Source organism: Hypanus sabinus, chromosome 13, assembly GCF_030144855.1.
Source record: "Hypanus sabinus isolate sHypSab1 chromosome 13, sHypSab1.hap1, whole genome shotgun sequence".
NCBI lineage: Eukaryota > Metazoa > Chordata > Chondrichthyes > Myliobatiformes > Dasyatidae > Hypanus > Hypanus sabinus.
In genome coordinates, this window is record NC_082718.1 from 82,434,965 (window position 1) to 82,452,579 (window position 17,615).

A 17,615-nucleotide genomic window follows, 5' to 3' on the forward strand; every position below is an offset into this window, starting at 1 on the left:
ATAGTCAACATTGCTGACTAACACCTTTCACCCAGTCCTAATGAAGGGTCTCCGCCTGAAACATTGACTATATATTCTTTTCCATAGATGCTGCCTGATCTGCTGAGTTCCTCCAGCATTTTATGTGTGTTGCTTGGGATTTCCAGCAACTGCAGATTTTCTCGTGTTTAAGAATAAAACTACATTGCCTTGTACTTGTCTTCCCCTTTCTTGTTGAGGATAGGTCTGAGTCTGTTGAGAGGAAATTCTGAGGTTTTGGGGACTTTGTTCCAAGGAACCAGTTCACTCTTGTTAAAGCTTCCTTTGGGGTCAGTGGACACCCATACTGCACCACATGATGAGGTGCAAATTAATCTTAGAAATTGCAGTTTGTTGTAACATGATCACAATGTCATTGGCAGGATGAACGTGTGCATTTTTGGAAAAATTATGATGTGGAATAAGGGGGAAAACAAAAGCAAAGGCATGTGGGTACTTGGACACGGGCTAATGTTTCTTCATGTAACCTCTTGTCCAGGGTTTGATCTGTGTGAGGTGGGCCAAGAGGAAGTGGTGCTGAAAACCGGGAAGCAAGCGAACAGGAAGACCATGCACTTTGCTCTCCAGTCTCTCCTTGCTCTGTTCGGTAAGTTCTGAATAACACTGGTACAACTGGAGCATGTTGCATGAGAAAGCAGATGTTGGATTGATTGAGATCAATATAGTCCAATCCATTGTAATGAATGGAGCCTTCGGCATAATTGCTGTTGAAGCAGCAGTTGTGACAAAGAGAAGTCATAGTGTGATCACTCAAGTTGAGTATGATGTTCTCCTAAGGTAGGTTTTCCCAACCTGGGGTCCACAGTCCTCTTTCTTAATGGTATTGGTCCATGGCATAAAAAAGGTTGGGCACCCTTGTCTATGGGGGTTATTCTCTTAATGGAAAATGCCTGTGCATGTCTTTGTTTAACATGGAGAGGCTAATGCACAGGTGGCCTCCATACAGTCCTTGACAAATCAAGGTCGGGGTCCAGTGGCATGGAATGCAAGATGACTGGGGACCCTTCACTGCTGCTGCCTTCCTCCACCTTCACTGCCGTTGTAATGGGTCATCATCTACCATCTGCTCCACAGATCTTAGTTGGATTATTCTTTCTCTGGAACTTCCCCCTTGACCTTACCACGATGGGTGACCCCCACCAGGAGCTGAGCTCCAGATAGCATTCCCTCAGATCTCAGGAACTCACAAGTCTCTCCACCACAATATGGTGGAGAAGGTTTTAAGAATAAATTGGATAGATACATGGATGGGAGAGGTTTGAGGGTTATGGACTGGGTGCAGGTCAATGGGACTAGCGGAATAAAGTTTTGGCACAGACTAGAAGGGCTGAATGGCTTGTTTTCTGTGCTGTAGTGTTCTGTGGGTCTAAGGTTATAAAGAGTATTTGCTATTTACACAGTTAAAGAACATCACAACATCTACTTCAGTGTAGCCTGGAGGTTCCCCCAGCTCCACGGTATCCAAATTCTCTCCTTCCCCTATTGGTGTTCCATCTTCCACTGGGTGCACTTGGCACTGAGCTGCTTAAAATTAAACTGCCTAATGAGGGGCACAAGACCCTCCCAAATAAAATCAAAACCTTTTGTGTGTATCCCATTTCAGCCACAAAGCAAGCCTGAAGGAATTTCATCCTGTTTAGATGTGAATTAACATGGTCTCCCAAAAGAATTGTATATTACAATATACGTGGAGAACATGCAAGCAATTAGATTCAGAAAAAAATAAGCTGGCATGACCAATGACATGAAAGATTGGGCCTAACGATCTATCTTCCTTCTCTGATGTTCCTGAACAGCACCATAAAAAAAGATACTGACAGATTTGGCTCCTGTACAAAAGGCATAAGCTCTCCCATGTGCTCAGTATTGAAAATGACTGTTTTAAAAGTTATGGCTTAGCTCAGTTGCGACATTCTTCACTCCATGTAAGAATGTTGGAGCATGTAATCCATGCTGTCCATCAAGTGCATTACTGATGGGGCCCTGCATTGTTTCAGGCGCTGACTATTGAACGAAATTTAAAGGAGGCACCCACTACTTGTTCCAGTAATTAAATGAACATGAAAATCTTTCAAAGCAGATTTGCTGTTTTATATATATATGAAATATGCAGTTTGTTTTAATATCACCCTTCATGAAATACTTCGTTCACCAGGGGTTCCCAGCCTTTTTTATGCCATGGACCAATACCATTAAGCAAGGGGTGTGTGGACTTTGAATCCTTTTATCTTAAGGTTTGTATTCATCTCTTTCCCTTGCCCCAAGCGTCCAACTGAGACCCTGTCTGCTGATGTTCTTGGGTCACCTGATTGGCTGTCTATCCAACCCAAAAGCCACTCTGCTTGTTCCTAGCCAATGACCAATCTCATTTAGACCCCCTGTTCAATTTTCACTTAGCCCCGATATGCTGCCTCCCCAGACTGTGTTAACAAGATTTATTGATTGGAATTTAGCAAGATTACCTACTTGGTATGCAAAACAAGTTTGACCTAAAGACGTCAAAAGGATTTTGTGAAAAAAAAATTCAATTAATAATTTAGTTATTTTTGTCTAAGGATCACTTGACCTTTCAACAGAGGTTGTCATGCAGAAACTGTCTTCGTTTTAATGCAATTACACTCAACAAAAATGATTCATAATACTAATCGGAAAAGTATGCATGCATGGAGGGATCTTATTTATTTAACCTGTTTTATTTACAATCTGATTTCTCTAAGCAATGGAATAGGATGAGGAGTGGGATACAAAGTACATTATCAACTACAGATTTGTAGTGCACAGTTCATTCACTGGTGTAACAGATGAGTATCCAGCCCCCAGATGAATAAGAAGGTGTCTGCATAATTAGATAAGGGCGACATTGCATATTCCAATTTTATATTTGAAGTGTCTTCTTGGGTATCCACCAGAAAAATTATAATTTATTTTGTCATTTTGTTTATTAATGTGTGTGGCTGCTCCTGATGCTGGTAATATATTGTTCATCTGCTTTAGTTTGACATGAATTTATTTATTGTTGTTCTGTTTTCCAGTTATTATTTTATCAGATTTTTTGGCATTCTTTTCCTCTCGCCCAGAGCACTGAGAGGCTGAGTATCCCCGGCCAGGGACACAGCAAAGTATCTGGGTATAGATGCAAATCTGCAGCTATAGTGTGCATGCCAAGGGCACCGTGAAGAGTATTCCCTCCCTTTCTCACTTTCAGCCTGTAATATAGAATCATAGAAACCTATAAAGTGAAGGAGGCCATTCAGCCCATCATATCTATGCTAGGCAAGACAAGTGTGTCCAGCTGAGTTCAGCTTTCTGGTTCTTGGTCCTTTGCCTTGTGGCGCAGAGTGCTCAACAGACACTCCATGGCCAGTTTCTTATGTCCACCTGTACACCTGCTCATTAGTGCAAATTTCTAATCAGCTAGTCATGTGGCAGCAACTCAAAGCATGTACACATGCTCAAGAGGTTCAGTTATTGCTCAGACCAAACGTCAGAATGGGGAACAAAAGTGATCTAAATGACTTTGACCATGGAATGATTGTTGGTCCCGGACAGAGTGGTTTGAGTATCTCAGGATTTTCATGCACAGCATTCTCAGGAGGTGGATTGACCTGTGCAGCGCGGCTGTGCTTTCATATTTTTTCCCCACTATTTCACGTTGGACTGCACTCTGAGAGCAAAGTTTGGTGCCTTTGAGATGGTCTTGTACTCTTCCCCAGATTTGGGCTTCTCGACTACAATTTCCCTGACTTGCCTTGAATGCTCTTTTGTCTTCATTTTGGTTTGGTCAGTTGAAAATCTACCATACTTTTGGACTTTACAGGGAGAGGGGTATTTATTCTTATGAATTCATTGAAAACAGGTGATTCTCCAATTTTCTTCATCAATAAATTGGGCGAGTTGGTAAGGTAGTATAGAGTATTGTTCCTAGTGAGAGTTAGTGTTATAATTACAAAGGGAATGAATACCTTTTCAGCTTCATAATTATGGTTTGTAATTTTAAGTAAATATTTTTGGAGTTTTTCTTTTGGTTTGACATGATGCACAATGTTTTGTAAATTAGCTCAAAAAAGTTTACATTTTATATTTAGAAAATGCGACAGTAAAATGTGCAGGCCGAAAACGTTTTCAATGCACTTCCTATCTATCATCTTCTGAGACCTGCTGGTCCTAATGAGACTGAGTATTCACTATAGGACAAAGTTTAACCTGGTCTTTCTGTGGAGCCAAGTAAAAAATCCTTTCAGAGGAACTTCCTCTTTCCCTTTATGATTTGCTGTATGAATTGTAAAATACTGCTCCATCTGAACTAAGCAAAAAATTTACAATGTGCCGTCAGATTACATTTTGGTTCCAAATTTTATGCTTCCAATAAAATCAGTTCTGGAGATGGCTGGTTTCCAGGTGAAAGTGTAGATCACAGTTTGCCATGTCAGAGCATTTGAATAATTAGCATTTGTTCCTAGAATCATTTCTGGCAGTAACTTTGTACAACTGCTTTGTCCTTGGAAGTTGTTGCCACTGGTCAGTGGCACATGATGAAGCTGCTCACTCTGACTCAACAGCATTCTGTTTATATGCAGTACAGTACCATCTTTAAAGGAGAGAAATATCCAAGGTTCATAAGTGAATGCAATGGATTCTGAGCCCATATCAAAGGAGTAATAGAGACTTTTTCAATGGTCTAAGTTTTAAGGAATCAAAATTGAGAAGTTAAAAGTTCAGTGTAAAATATATTATCAGAGTACACACATGTCACCACATACAACCCTGACATTCTTTTTTTGCAGGCATATTTAGCAAATCTGTAGAACAATAACTGTAAACTGTAAACATCAGGAACTGTTAACTGTAAACAAACAGTGCAAATACAAATATAAATAAATAGCAATAAATAATGAGCATGAAATAACAATATAACAGTCCTTAAATGAGTGTAGCTTTCCCCTTTCGTTCAAGAGCCTGATGGTTGAGGGGTAGTAACTGTTTTTGAACCTGGTGATGCGAGTCCTGAGGCTCCTCCACCTTCTACCTGATGGCAGCAGCAGGAAAAGAGTCTGGCCTGGGTGGTGAGGATCTCTGATGATGGATGCTGCTTACCTACAGCAATGTTCCATGTAAATGTGCTCAATGGCAGCAGAGAGACAGAGGGTGTGTGTGTGTGTGAAGTCATCGGAGAGAGAATTACTGGTAGGTTTGAAGCAGCCTTTTTATTTGACAAAGTGAGATACAACAGGCATCAGATGGAGACCTTTTTGGAGGAAAAAGGTCTACCAGCACTACACAATATTTTGTGAGCTAAAGATCAAAGAAAAAATAATTTCAATTGAAAAATATCCATATTTACAATGTTTCCTTTTGAACTTCTTCTACAGTTTCAAATGCCTGGATCTTCCCACCATCTCACCCAAAATAAGTGTTAATTACTGTCATATTCATGCAATGAGATGTTGATTGGGTTCATGCATATGTAGACAATTAGTTAATTGCCTATTTCCTGGTCTGTCTGGTCTGTGTTTTACTGTTCTCAGCTACATTTTAAATTTAATCCTCAATGCATATTCATTGCTACATATATATAAAATTGTGTGTGTGTGTGTGTGTGTGTGTGTGTGTGCATGTGTGTATACAGTCTCATCCATATATATATTTAAAAAATTATATATTAATAAGGAAAAGTAGTTTCTATATGACTGGTGAGGGGCTGCCGAAAGGGGTGAATGGAGGCTTGCATCAGATGATAGTCTTGAAGTAGCATTGATACTTGCAAATGCATTTTTTGATGAAATTATGAATAACCAAAAATGTTTTAATCTATTCTAGATTCTACAGAACTGCCTAAGAGACTCAGTCTTGACAGCTCTTCATCGTTGGAATCTCTCTCCTCTTCTCAATCGGTTTCCAATCCAACAGGACAGATGAATCCACCATTTTCTCCCACATACGGAGATTCCATGGCTTCAGATGCCATCTCTGTGTACAGCCTCAGTTCTATCGCCTCCTCCATGAGCTTTGCTTCCAAAACGGACATCCCAGGTGAAGGAATGCTCCAAAGGGCTCGACAAGACTACGAGAGGCCCAAGAACGTTTACCCACACAAGGCTGCAATGTTAGCAAATCGGTCTTCCCCACAGACGAGCAACACCAGCAGAGATGAGGAAGAGTATGATGGATTCTCCATTATTAGCAGCGAGCCTTTGAGTGTTTATACTGATACTCTCAAAGTGTCAGCCTCACCAGACAAAGAGAGGACTACAGAACACAGCCATAATCTTGGAGATAGGCACACACTCAAAGGTAATACAAGTGCTTCTAGCTCTCCAGCTAAAATGACACTCATTCCAAGTCCCAATTCGCCTTTTCAGAAAGTGGAATCCAGAAATAAACTTCCAAGTTCAGATACTGGAGAATCTGATCAGTCCAGCACAGAGACCGATAGCACAGTGAAATCCCAAGAGGAGAAAGTGACCAAGCTTAATCCTCAGGAGCTGGCGCAGAAAATCTTGGAGGAGACGCAAAGCCACTTGCTTGCTGTCGAGCGACTTTATCAAAGTAGTGGGCCCATTAACCCACTGGGTCCTGCTGACGTTGATGGTAGTGTTGGCAGCCATCATGGCACTTCAGTTTTTAAATCTTCAGATACGAGTGCATTCAGCAAGCCACTGAACAGTGCTGGGCAGAAAAAGCAGTCTTCTCCAATTACCGCAAGACCAAAGCCTCCAACGAGGAGTTCATCACTGCAGAAAGTGAACTCGGGAAACAACACGCCTACCAGTGATATCTCTGAGGCAGGTCTGTCAGCCGGAGATTCCTACTCCAAAGGGAGCAACAGTAGACAAACGACTGCGCCATCTTCACCTGTTGTGGATTTACGCCAGTCACCCGGTTCCTCAACCGATCAGTCTCCGATCAAGATCAAATATCCCAGCTCCCCTTACAGTGCCCACATTTCCAGATCTCCAGGTTCAGGCCAGCAGTCTCCAGCTGGGAGTAACCCTTCTCCTGCCCTCTCGTACTCATCAGCAGGCTCGGCCCGCTCAAGCCCAGCTGACATTCCAGACCTGAGTAAGTTGAAAATGACTGCCATCGACGAAAAGGTGAAGGCCGTCCATAACCTGAAAACCTTTTGGACTAGTGCGACGCAGTCTCCGTCCAGGCCCGTGCGAGCTCTGCGTTCCAATCCGGCTCTCGCGGGTTCCAAAGCTGATGCTCTAAGTTATTTGAATCTCTCACCAGCCAGGCGCGCCAAGAAGGAGGAGAAGGAGGATAAGTTTGAACTTAAGGAATTTTCCAAGATTCCCTACGCAGACAAGAAAGCCCAGAACGGAAGTGGTGGTTGCCAAGAGACCAGTAAATCTGCAGAATCAATACAGCCAGCTAACAGCATTCAGAGGGAAGTGCGCCCGTTGAGGCTTCCATCTGGGAATGGTTATAAATTCTTGTCTCCTCGGAAGTTTCTTCCATCCTCAAAGTGCTGAAACAACTTGAACCGGACATCTGATTTTTTTCCATTGCCATGTGACCTCGTGGGACTAGCATGTACAAGCCAATTGTGTCGCACAGGCACTGTTTGTAAACTGAACTTTTGTGTTGCGTGAACAGTACTAAATATTTTATACTGTTAAAGAAAGAAAAAGCAAAAAAAAACTACTGTGTACAAATGTCATATTTTTATTGAATCCAGAATGGCATTTTGCCTCGTTTCTTAGTCACTTAATGGTTGATATTGGTTTATAAATGTCAAAAATCACATTGGAATGTCATCCACAGTCATAGTATTTGTTGGAAATACAAAATAAACTAGGCTTGGCAGTTTTAGGTTGCACCCATTTTTTATTAATAGTAATCTCTTTTTAAAACTAGTGCATGTTATGTACTATTTCTGTGCATTTCAGAGGTGTCTTTAGTCATTCTTACACAGAATGGCTGAACATATATAAATCCCAGCCATATCACAGAACGTCCCCCGAAGACCGTGAAACAGAATTGCTTGACTACTTTATAGCTGGGCCAGCAGGGGGCAGAGGTGAGCTTTTAAGTCACTGCGAAAGAATCAACCCAAATTGGATGCCTCATCCGCACTTGTTACTTGCAAAAAGATTCCTCGTGTATTAGTGATTAGCCTCCTATCAGCCTCCCATATCTATCTTAACCAGCCCTCGATAGTTTATCCATTCCTGCACATCTCACTGAGCTAATATGCTTTATACAAATCTTCCTTATCGCAAGTTCTTGGCTTGGGAGAGGGTTGCTTGAGATTGTTTTGTTTCTAGTGAACTATTATTGAGACATGAACTACCTACATATGACCTTAACATTTCAGATGCCCATTCTAGGTTGAGATGTAAGTGGTAGAAGAACCATCCAGTTTTCCAACGAAATAGTCTGTTCTTATAATCATAAATAGATTTTATACGATCCAAAATGATGGCAGTGTTGAATTATTTTTAATAACCAAGCAAACCTCAGAATCCCACTGATGATCCGCCCCTCTTGCCCATAGCCATGTCTTTTCACTGAATTGGATTTGCAAATCAGCCAATTTAAAACTTTACTCTGCTGTATAGATTTCCTCAACAAATTACTGTTTGGAGAAAGTGCTATCAGATTGAAGAGAACTTTAGAGAACTTGTGTGAAATTGCATTTAATCCAATCAAAGGCGGGAAGAAAAGAATAAGATCACCTAAAACTTTCAAGCCTGTAAATATTTGTGTGTCTGTTAAAAAGAAGCTCTTTATGGTTGTTGCATAGAATTCTAGGGAACGAAAATGTCAATATGAATTCTAAAGTAAGTAATGAAAAAAAAAATTCAGATGGGAGTGGCAACCAGAGAGTTACTGCTGTGTTTATTCCATGTTGTGGCAAGTTTACTGTTTTATTGTGTGTTCAGTAGTAATTACCAGAGCCTTTCCATGCAGCTGTATCTTGTGTACTGTACACCAGAGGGCGGCAATGTAGTATTTTTGTCAGCTTGTCTCATCATTTCAGCAACAATCCACTACACTTGATGTCTCTTCAGTGAGTTGCCTGGTGGTTTGCAATGTTAACGATATTTTCTTTGATCCCTTCTTTTTTTAAATTTCTTTTGTAAAAAAATTCTATTGGATGCACTTGTTATTTATATTCTGTGGAAGCTCTGTGTATGCAAACCCATTGAGTATCGCCAGTGTCTTCCTGACCCTGAGCTGAGCTTCATAGTCACTTACCTTGCAAAGTTACATCTCCATGATATTGTTTGGCTCTATCCGGAGCTCACGCCCATCTCTGAAACTCGCCTGCATATCTCCAGAGTTAATCTTCCCTGATTATTCATTGGCCTCTTGCACCCGATTCTTGCTTGGTACAAAATCTCAGATGTCTCTATCACCACCTCCATTTTGTTGTGCTCACTTGGTGCCCAATTCCAGATTCCCGGGATAATCCCACCCATCCCTGCAGTTCTAGGCCTCAGGTATCACGCTGCTCTTCTGACAGTGTGGCCCCATTTCCTTCACCGTTGGTGGCAGTGCCCTGTAGTTTCATGCCCATCGTTCGCATTTAATAAATCTCCTTTCCTGTGTCGTTCAATGACTCTTGAAAATCTACCTCTTTAATCGTGCATTCTTTAATTTCCCAAAACTAACCGGCATCTCTTCCCATAAACACAGGAGATTCTGAGAAACACACACAAAGTGCTGGAGGAACTCAGCAAGTCAGGCAGCGTCTATGGAGGGGAACAGGCAGTTTATAGTTTGGGCCGAGACCCTTCATCAGGACCTCCTCCTTATCTATTTCTCTTCTTGCTGCCAACACCCTACTCAGTACCCTGCCTTTTCTGAAGTGCCTTGGGACATTTTGTTACAATACCGGTGCTATCTTAAGTGTTGACTGCCTTTGTTGCTGGATTTTTAAATAATGAGAAATATCCTTAATGGACAAGATTCCATTCAAAGTGTTTTTGTACTGTTGTGTTGTATTGCACTGATAGCAGTTCCCAGTATAAGATATTCATGCTCCCCTTTTCCAGAGGCAGATGGGGGTTTCAGACTTAACTGTTAAAACTCTCACTTCTGTGGGTCAAACTGATGCGTAGGAGATCAGCCATAGAAGATCCTTTAGGTATTATTCTAACAGGACTGTGCAATGAAGCAGATTGTAAATGCATCTTCTTTTCTGTTCAAATATGAGGAATGGTAAGAAAATTCTACATGCCAACCCACTACTTGTTTGCTCCCTCTATCAGTAGACACCTGCCTCAATCTCCTACTCTGTGCCTGTGTACTTTTCCAAGGTTAATTACTTGGAGGGAAGTCCTTCTGTGGGCAGGAAAACTGCTTTCAGTGTCAGAATTGTAAGATGCCTGTTACTGCGTTTTCAATGTAGGAAGAACAATTTTATCCATATTAACAATTCAGGACAGGGCACACAGGAAAAACAGATTATTTTACCAGCTGCCATTCCAGTTTTCACTTAGTTGGAAGCATGAAGGCTGGCAAATGGTGAGATGTTGCACCTTGTTCAGCCCCCACCAGTTGTCCTGAAAGCAGTCCCCATGTGGTCTGCACATTTCTTCCTTCGGGATGAGAATGTTAGGTGTTTAAGGTGACCGCAGAACGTAATCACATGTGTTTGCTCTGAGGAGTTGCTGGAGGTTTCCTCCAGGCAGGACCGAGGTAAACAAAATTATGAGGGGCATAGATAGGGTAAGTGCAAGCAGGCTTTTTCCACTGAGGTTGGCTGGGACTACAACCAGAGGTCAGGCGTTAAGGGTGAAAGGTGAAAAGTTTAAGGGGAATATGAAGGGAAACGTTTTCACTCGAGGGTTGTGAGAGTGTGGAACGAGCTGTCAGCGTAAATGGTGCATGCAGGCTCAATTTCAAATTTTAAGAGAAGTTTGGATAGGTACATGGATGGGAGGGGTATGGAGGGTTATGGTCCCAGTATAGGTCAAAAGGAGTAGGCAGTTTAAATGGCTTAGCATGGACTAGATGGGCTGAAGGGCCTCTTTCTGTGCTGTGCTCCTCTATGACTCTAAATACCATTTTGTTCAGATAGGTGGAAAAGATCCTTGGAACATCCCTCTGGTATTCCAGCAAACCCATACAGACCATGCTGTGCACAAATTGGGCGCCTTCTGTAATTTCCTAACAAAATAACGCATAAAAGGTAATTCATTAGTATTCTGGAAGATGCTGCTTTGATTTAGTCCTCCTCCACCGTATTCCTTCATATGTTTAAATAGATAGTGGGTTGTACTTAAAGCATAGAATAACAAGTTGTTGTATGGAGGCATTAACTGCTTTATGTTTACTGTATATGTTAGCTCTTCCGTATTGCTCATCAGGTTCCATATTCTGTTAGACTATGTACAGGACTCTCTCTGAGTTTTGTTTCTGAGATGAATATTCCTGTTTGTTCCTAATAGCATGTCAATTTACAGAATATTGACTCAAGAGATTCTGCAGATACTGGACATTCAGTGTAACACACACAAAATACCAGAGCAGGGGTTCCTAACCTTCTTTATGCCATGGATCCCTGCTGTTAATCAGTTGGGAACCCCTGTGCTAGAGAAACTCAGCAGGTCAGGCAACATCTATGGAAAGGAATAAATAGCTGCTATTTTAGGCCAAGACCCTTCACTGGGACTGTTGACTCTTTATACTTAGTTATAGATTAGGGGTTCTCAATCTTTTTATGCCAGGACCAGTACCATTAAGCAAGGGGTCCATTTACCCCAGAATGGAAACCCCTGTCTTAGATGCTGCCCGACCTGCTGAGTTCCTCCAGTATTTTGTGTCTGTTACACAGAATATTGAATGGGGTTTACTCTTGGCTTAAAGAACCATTTCTCCAAATTGTGGCTTGAAGCCAGAATTCAGTTATACTTACAGAGCCTGGCTCCACATCTGGTTGATTATAACCTCTGAATTAACCAGATTCAGAGTCCCTGTTTTCAGATTATAGAGAGCCAAATCCAGAGATGCATTCAGGCAACTTTCCACTACGGGAAGATGTGTGAAACTAATGCATTTCCGGAGCCTAGTGATGGAATCATGCCGTGAATCAGAGACCTTAGATGTGCAGGGAGAGCTGGAACATGTGAATCATAAGAGTACTACAGCACAGCTGCTGGTCTTTCAGCCCATCTAGTCTGTACTGAGCTATTATTCTGCTTATTCCCATTGACCTGTATCTGGACCATGGCCCTCCATATCCCCCCCCCATTCAAACTCCCCTTGAACGTTGAAATCGAACGGCATCCACCACTTCCACTGGCTGCTCCTTCCGCATTCTATGAGTGAAGGCATTTCCCCTCATGTTTACCTTAAACATTTCACCTTTCACCCTTAACCCATGACCTCTAATTCTAGTATGTTCCTACATCCATGTCGATGTGCAGGGAGAGCTGGAGCCTGTGTAAGCACTATATGCAAATGTGGAGTCCCATGTGTTTAAACCGACACAGTGACCAGAGGCTGCATACTGATCCCGGGATACCAGAGCTCGCTGTGTGTGCAGACCTGGATTTCATCAGCCTATCCATACAGACAGAAAGCCATGTCCTTAGACAGTAAGGCATAAGTGGCCATTCTGCCCATTGAGTCTAGCTCCATCATTCCATCCTGGCTGATTAATTTTCCCTCTCAACCCCGTTCTTCTACCTTCTACCCATAACCTTTGACACCCTTACTATTCAAGAACCTATCAACCTCAACTGTGACAATGAATTACACATATGCATCATCCTTTGGCTAAAGAAATTCCTCTTTATCTTTATTCTAATGAGATGTCCTGTACTGAGGCTGTACCCTCTGGTCCTAGACTGCCCCACTATAGGAAGCATCTGCTCCACATCCACCCTCCCTAGGTCTTTCAATATTTGACTGGTTTCAATGAGATCCCCCCCCTCCCTGATTCTTCTAAACACCAGCAAGTACAGGCCCAGAGCCATCAAATGCTCCTCATACATAAACCCTTTCATTCCTTGGGAGCCCTAGCACTCAGTTGAAATAGAGTACATGCATAGCTGTCAAATCATAGGTGCAGGTTGTTTATCATATTGGTGAGGTAAGATACTGAGGCATATAATAAATATGGTAGTTCAGTCCAGGTTTCCTTTGCTCTGATGTGACATTCCAGAGAAAGTTTTAGTGCAGGTGTATTGAAAATCTCATTGTAACAACATTTCCTGAACATGGACCCAAACCAATACCAAACCTTCCATTCTGTATCTGTGTAAGCTTCTGGATGAACCAGTTCTACATATTAGTGCTGAGCTAAGTCCCACATCTTAATAGTCAAGCTCTAAGAAAAGTTTTTCAATGGGATGTTAACTTACTGAATGCAATATAAGTGTTAAAATCAGTATCTCTTATTTAGCCTAAACTATGGATGTACAATCAGTGGCCACTTTATTAGGTAAAGACATGGAACCTGCTGCAGTCTTCTGCTGCTGTAGCCCATCCACTTGAAGGTTCAATGTGTTGAGCATTCAGAGATGCTCTGCTGCACACCACTGTTGTAACATGTGGTCTTCCTGTCAGCTTGAGCCATTTTGGCTATTTCCCTCGGACCTTTCTCGCTGACAAGGTGTTTTCACCTACAGAACTGCCTGTCACTGGACTTTTTTTCTGTTTTTCGCACCATTCTCTATGAACTCTAGAGACTGTTGTGATTGAAAATCCCTGGAGTTCATCAATTTCTGAGATACTCAAACCACCCTGTCTGGCACCAACAATCATTCCATGGTCACTGTCACATTTTTTCGCAATTCTGATATATGTTCTGAACAACTGAACCTCTTGACCATGTCTGGATGCTTTTCTGCATTGAGTTGCTGCTGCAGGATTGGCTGATCAGATATTTGCATTAACGAGCAGGTGTGCAGATGTACCTAATAAAGTGGCCACTGAGTGTATTTTTCCCACGTGGGCAAACAGAAGTCTGAAAAAACTAATCTTAAACCAGCAGCAGTTTCTAACAGCTTTTTAACTTAAAAAAAAATGTATTATACATTTATGTAAATTGCAGAGTAAAGACAGTTCATGGATCCTATACCTTATGCCGGTAACAACTTGAGTTAATTCCAAGGAGGTTACAACTGGACTCATACTGATTATTGTTCTCTTTCAATCCATGGTTCTAATTCTGCTGCAGAACAGCAGGGGACACGCTTTGAAACGTCTTGTGAATAATGTGTTTTGGTGATGATACATGACTCCAGCCTGCTAACTGATTCCTGCCCTGAGCATACTTTGAAAGCAGTACCACCCTTTCATTTCTGATCAGCGATAATTTTTCAGTCAGAGCTCTGTGCTTGAGTCTCTATAGGTGATTGAAGATGTCATTCTTCACTGAGATATATTTTTGGTCTTTTTGTAAGCTTAGGTTATAAGAGGACTTTGTGTGCATAGAATGAGATGCTTCCTGATACTTTGTCCAAACCTGTGGTTCTTTACAATTGGCCAATCTATCTGCATATTTCTGTAAGGGTTTCTTTTGGAATTTGTAGCTTCACTAAATGCCAGCACTCAAGATGTGCAGTCTTATTGCCCAGGACGCATCATGATTTGTTCAAATTACAGCCCAGATTTTCACCTATAACAATAACAATCCTTTCAGAAATGTGAGCTCAAACTCACCTCTGAGCTATTTTAGAATATGAGTAAGCCCATCTAAAATTAGTCACGCTTGCATTATTTCAGTTCCTCAAGAATCTTTTCTAAGCACACTCCAGGAATGTCAGAGTGTGTTTAAACTTATTTTTATTCTAGCATTAAGAAACATAGTCATTTGACAATAACTCACCCACCAATCAGAATGAAAACTGGGAATGCTGGAGATGTTCCACTCAAGCAGCATCTGCAGAGAAAGAAACATGGTTAACTTCCTAGGTTTGTGATCTTTTGTCACACTTTGGCATTGGAATCATGAAGGTTGTAAACACAAAAGGTTAACAGGTTGCAGCTGCTAGGACATGGAGCATCAAACAATCTGCTGGAGGGACTCAATGGGTTGGGCTGCACCTGTGGGAGAGCTTCAGCCTGTTAAGTCTACAGTCCCTCCTCTCCCTCAGATGCTGCTCTACCCGCTGAGTTCCTCCAGCAGATTGCTTCCCTCTTTTCCCAAAGGTTAACTCTGCTTCTCTTTCCAAACATGCCACTTGACCTGCTTGAGTGTCTCAAACATTTCATGCCCTTATTTCAGATTTGCACCAAATGTGGTATTTTGCTTTGAGTGCAATTCTGGAACTAGGCTCAAATTTGTTATCAAACAAGTCAAAGCTGGAGATCTCCTCCTAACTGATTGCACCAGCTTCAATCTACCTCTAACCCAGGGGTTCCCAACCAGGGGTCCACGGACCCCTCGGCTGAAGGTAGGGGTCCGTGGCATAAAGAATGGTTGGGAACCCCTGGTCTAATCCAATGTGAAGCTACAAATTCTGTATGAAAATCTTTTTGTGTTGGAACTAAAAGGTGCTCACTCCAGTGGTTGTGGACTCAGAAATTTTATGCCCACGTGCAGTGCTGTGAAACATTCACAGAGAGCTCTGTTTCCAATGTGGGGGCCATGGACCTCTCTGTTAAGGACAGGAGTCCATGGCATTAAAAAGGTTGGGAACCCCTGGTTGTAAATACCTTTGTTGCAGTCACATAGTGGTCAGACTACAGTATTAATCCATCAATCAATCTCAAATCAGAAATTGGGCGGGATGGTAGTGTTGTAGTTAGCACAACGCTTTGCAGTCCAGGCAACCCGGGTTCAATTCCTGCTGCTGCCTGTAAGGAGTTTGTACGTTCTCCCCATGACTGTGTGGGTTTCCTTTGGGTGCTCAGGTTTCTTCCCACAGTCCAAACCTACCAGTTGGTAGGTTAATTTGTCATTGTAAGTTGTCCTATGGTTAGGCTAGGATTAAGATCAGGGGTTTGCTGGGTGGTGTGGCTCGAAGGGCCACAAGAACCTCTTCTGCACTGTATCTCAATAATAAAAGCAATGTGATTACAGCCTTGTTCAGAGTCTAGTCAGACAAAAATGTGATGAGCTTTCCTGGATCCAAGCAATCTTGCATATTTGGGAACTGGGTTGTAGTATGGGGCAGTAACAGGAAAAGTGATGATTGAAGTCAGAAAAAAGTACATTTTAGGGTTAAATAGTGATTTGAAATATTATCCTTAATATTCTTTCTGGAAGTCTGGTGTGGAATGAAACCTATCTGATCGGTAATTCAGCCATGAAGACCTTTGATACATTGATGTCAATAGACAAATCAACCAGCTCCTGTGAGGGCTTGTGCCTCCATAACTTATATTTTTAATATTAATAATGGTTAGCTTTGGTGGAGAACCCAGTTGCTTCCTTCCTAATTAAAGGCAGGGATTCATTTAGCAATATCTGTGTTCTGGAAAGCCATCACCCATACCTCTTCTGGTTTAAATCAACCGAACTCTCAGCTGGAAGGTGCATGCTCACTGTTTCTCAAGGCATACTGGTGGCCAATTGACCCCAACCATCTAAGCCTCTGCAGCAACAGTATTAAGAAAATGTTTAATTTGTAGTAAATACAGTTCATTTTCAATGCCAAACTAATGATAATTTCCCATTGTTAAATTTGAAATAGAAAACTTTGTCAAGAGCAAGCTCCTTGAATGTTAGCAGCTGTAATAAAAGATGCAAGAGATGCACTGTAAGTAGATCAGCATCTCAGACAGAAAGCACGACATAATGTTTCAGTTTTAAGGATTTTGTCAGTGAGCCCAGGGCTGCAGTTTGTATTTCAGGGTTCAAGTTTCTGACCTGGTGTTATCAGTGGATAATGCTTGACTTAATAGCTCCTACCATTACGGCTGCACATCAGTTCAACCATTGCAAATTCTAAAGCAATCACAACAGTTCCATGGGTGCAGAACTATCCCAATTTAAGATTTGCTCTTTTCCTATACAAACCGGAAAAAGAAATATCACAGTGAATTAAATGCTTTGTGCATTTAATTACACGTTAACTCTAAGGTGTTAAGAATTTTTTTTTGCCTTTTTTTGATTTTCTTGATCACATACAAGTAGAAAAGTCAGGCAGTTTCCTACTAAGTAAAGCTGAGTAAAACTTTGGAGCTAACCTTGGAGTTCTGGAATGTAGATAATAAAAAGAACTTGTAAACTTGTATATATCTGATTTTATTTGAATGAGCTGACTGTCTAAGACCCATTCTCTTTCTTTTTATAGTTTATTTATATGTACATATCTCAGTATTTTTTACAGCAAACACACTTTAATAGGTACCTTTTGATTTGCTTCACAACTGACAAACTGCCGAGGATGAATATTCAGAAGAACTAATAAAGGTGATCAAGACACTTTATGCAAGGCAGACTTAACAGTGCTGACACAGTGCCCAATCTTGTAATACAGTATACAGTATAAATTATAATATGCAATTAAAATGTTACAGAAATAGAATTTGGGATACAAAGTTATTACTAAATAAACACATTGAAACTGGCTAATTGAGACTGCATTTCATTTCTGCTATTTTTAGTGTAGAAATATAAAGTAGCTTATTTGAGCTCAGTCCAGTTGTCAGCCTGGTACAAGCAGGTAGTG

The 17,615-nt window shown here is 41.4% G+C and overlaps 1 protein-coding gene across 7 annotated transcripts in view; it reads left to right on the plus strand.

Annotated features, from left to right (window-relative positions):
• The window catches only part of ttc28 (tetratricopeptide repeat domain 28), an 886,755-nt gene extending 869,580 nt beyond the window's left edge, over positions 1–17,175 (plus strand). For all 7 annotated transcript variants that reach the window (XM_059988046.1, XM_059988048.1, XM_059988047.1 and 4 more), the window contains 2 exons: positions 518–625; positions 5,857–17,175. In XM_059988046.1, coding sequence (XP_059844029.1) covers positions 518–625; positions 5,857–7,511 — 1,763 coding nt within the window. In that variant the 3' untranslated portion in view covers positions 7,512–17,175. The remainder of the gene's footprint in view (positions 1–517; positions 626–5,856) is intronic.
• Positions 17,176–17,615: the final 440 nt, after the last annotated feature.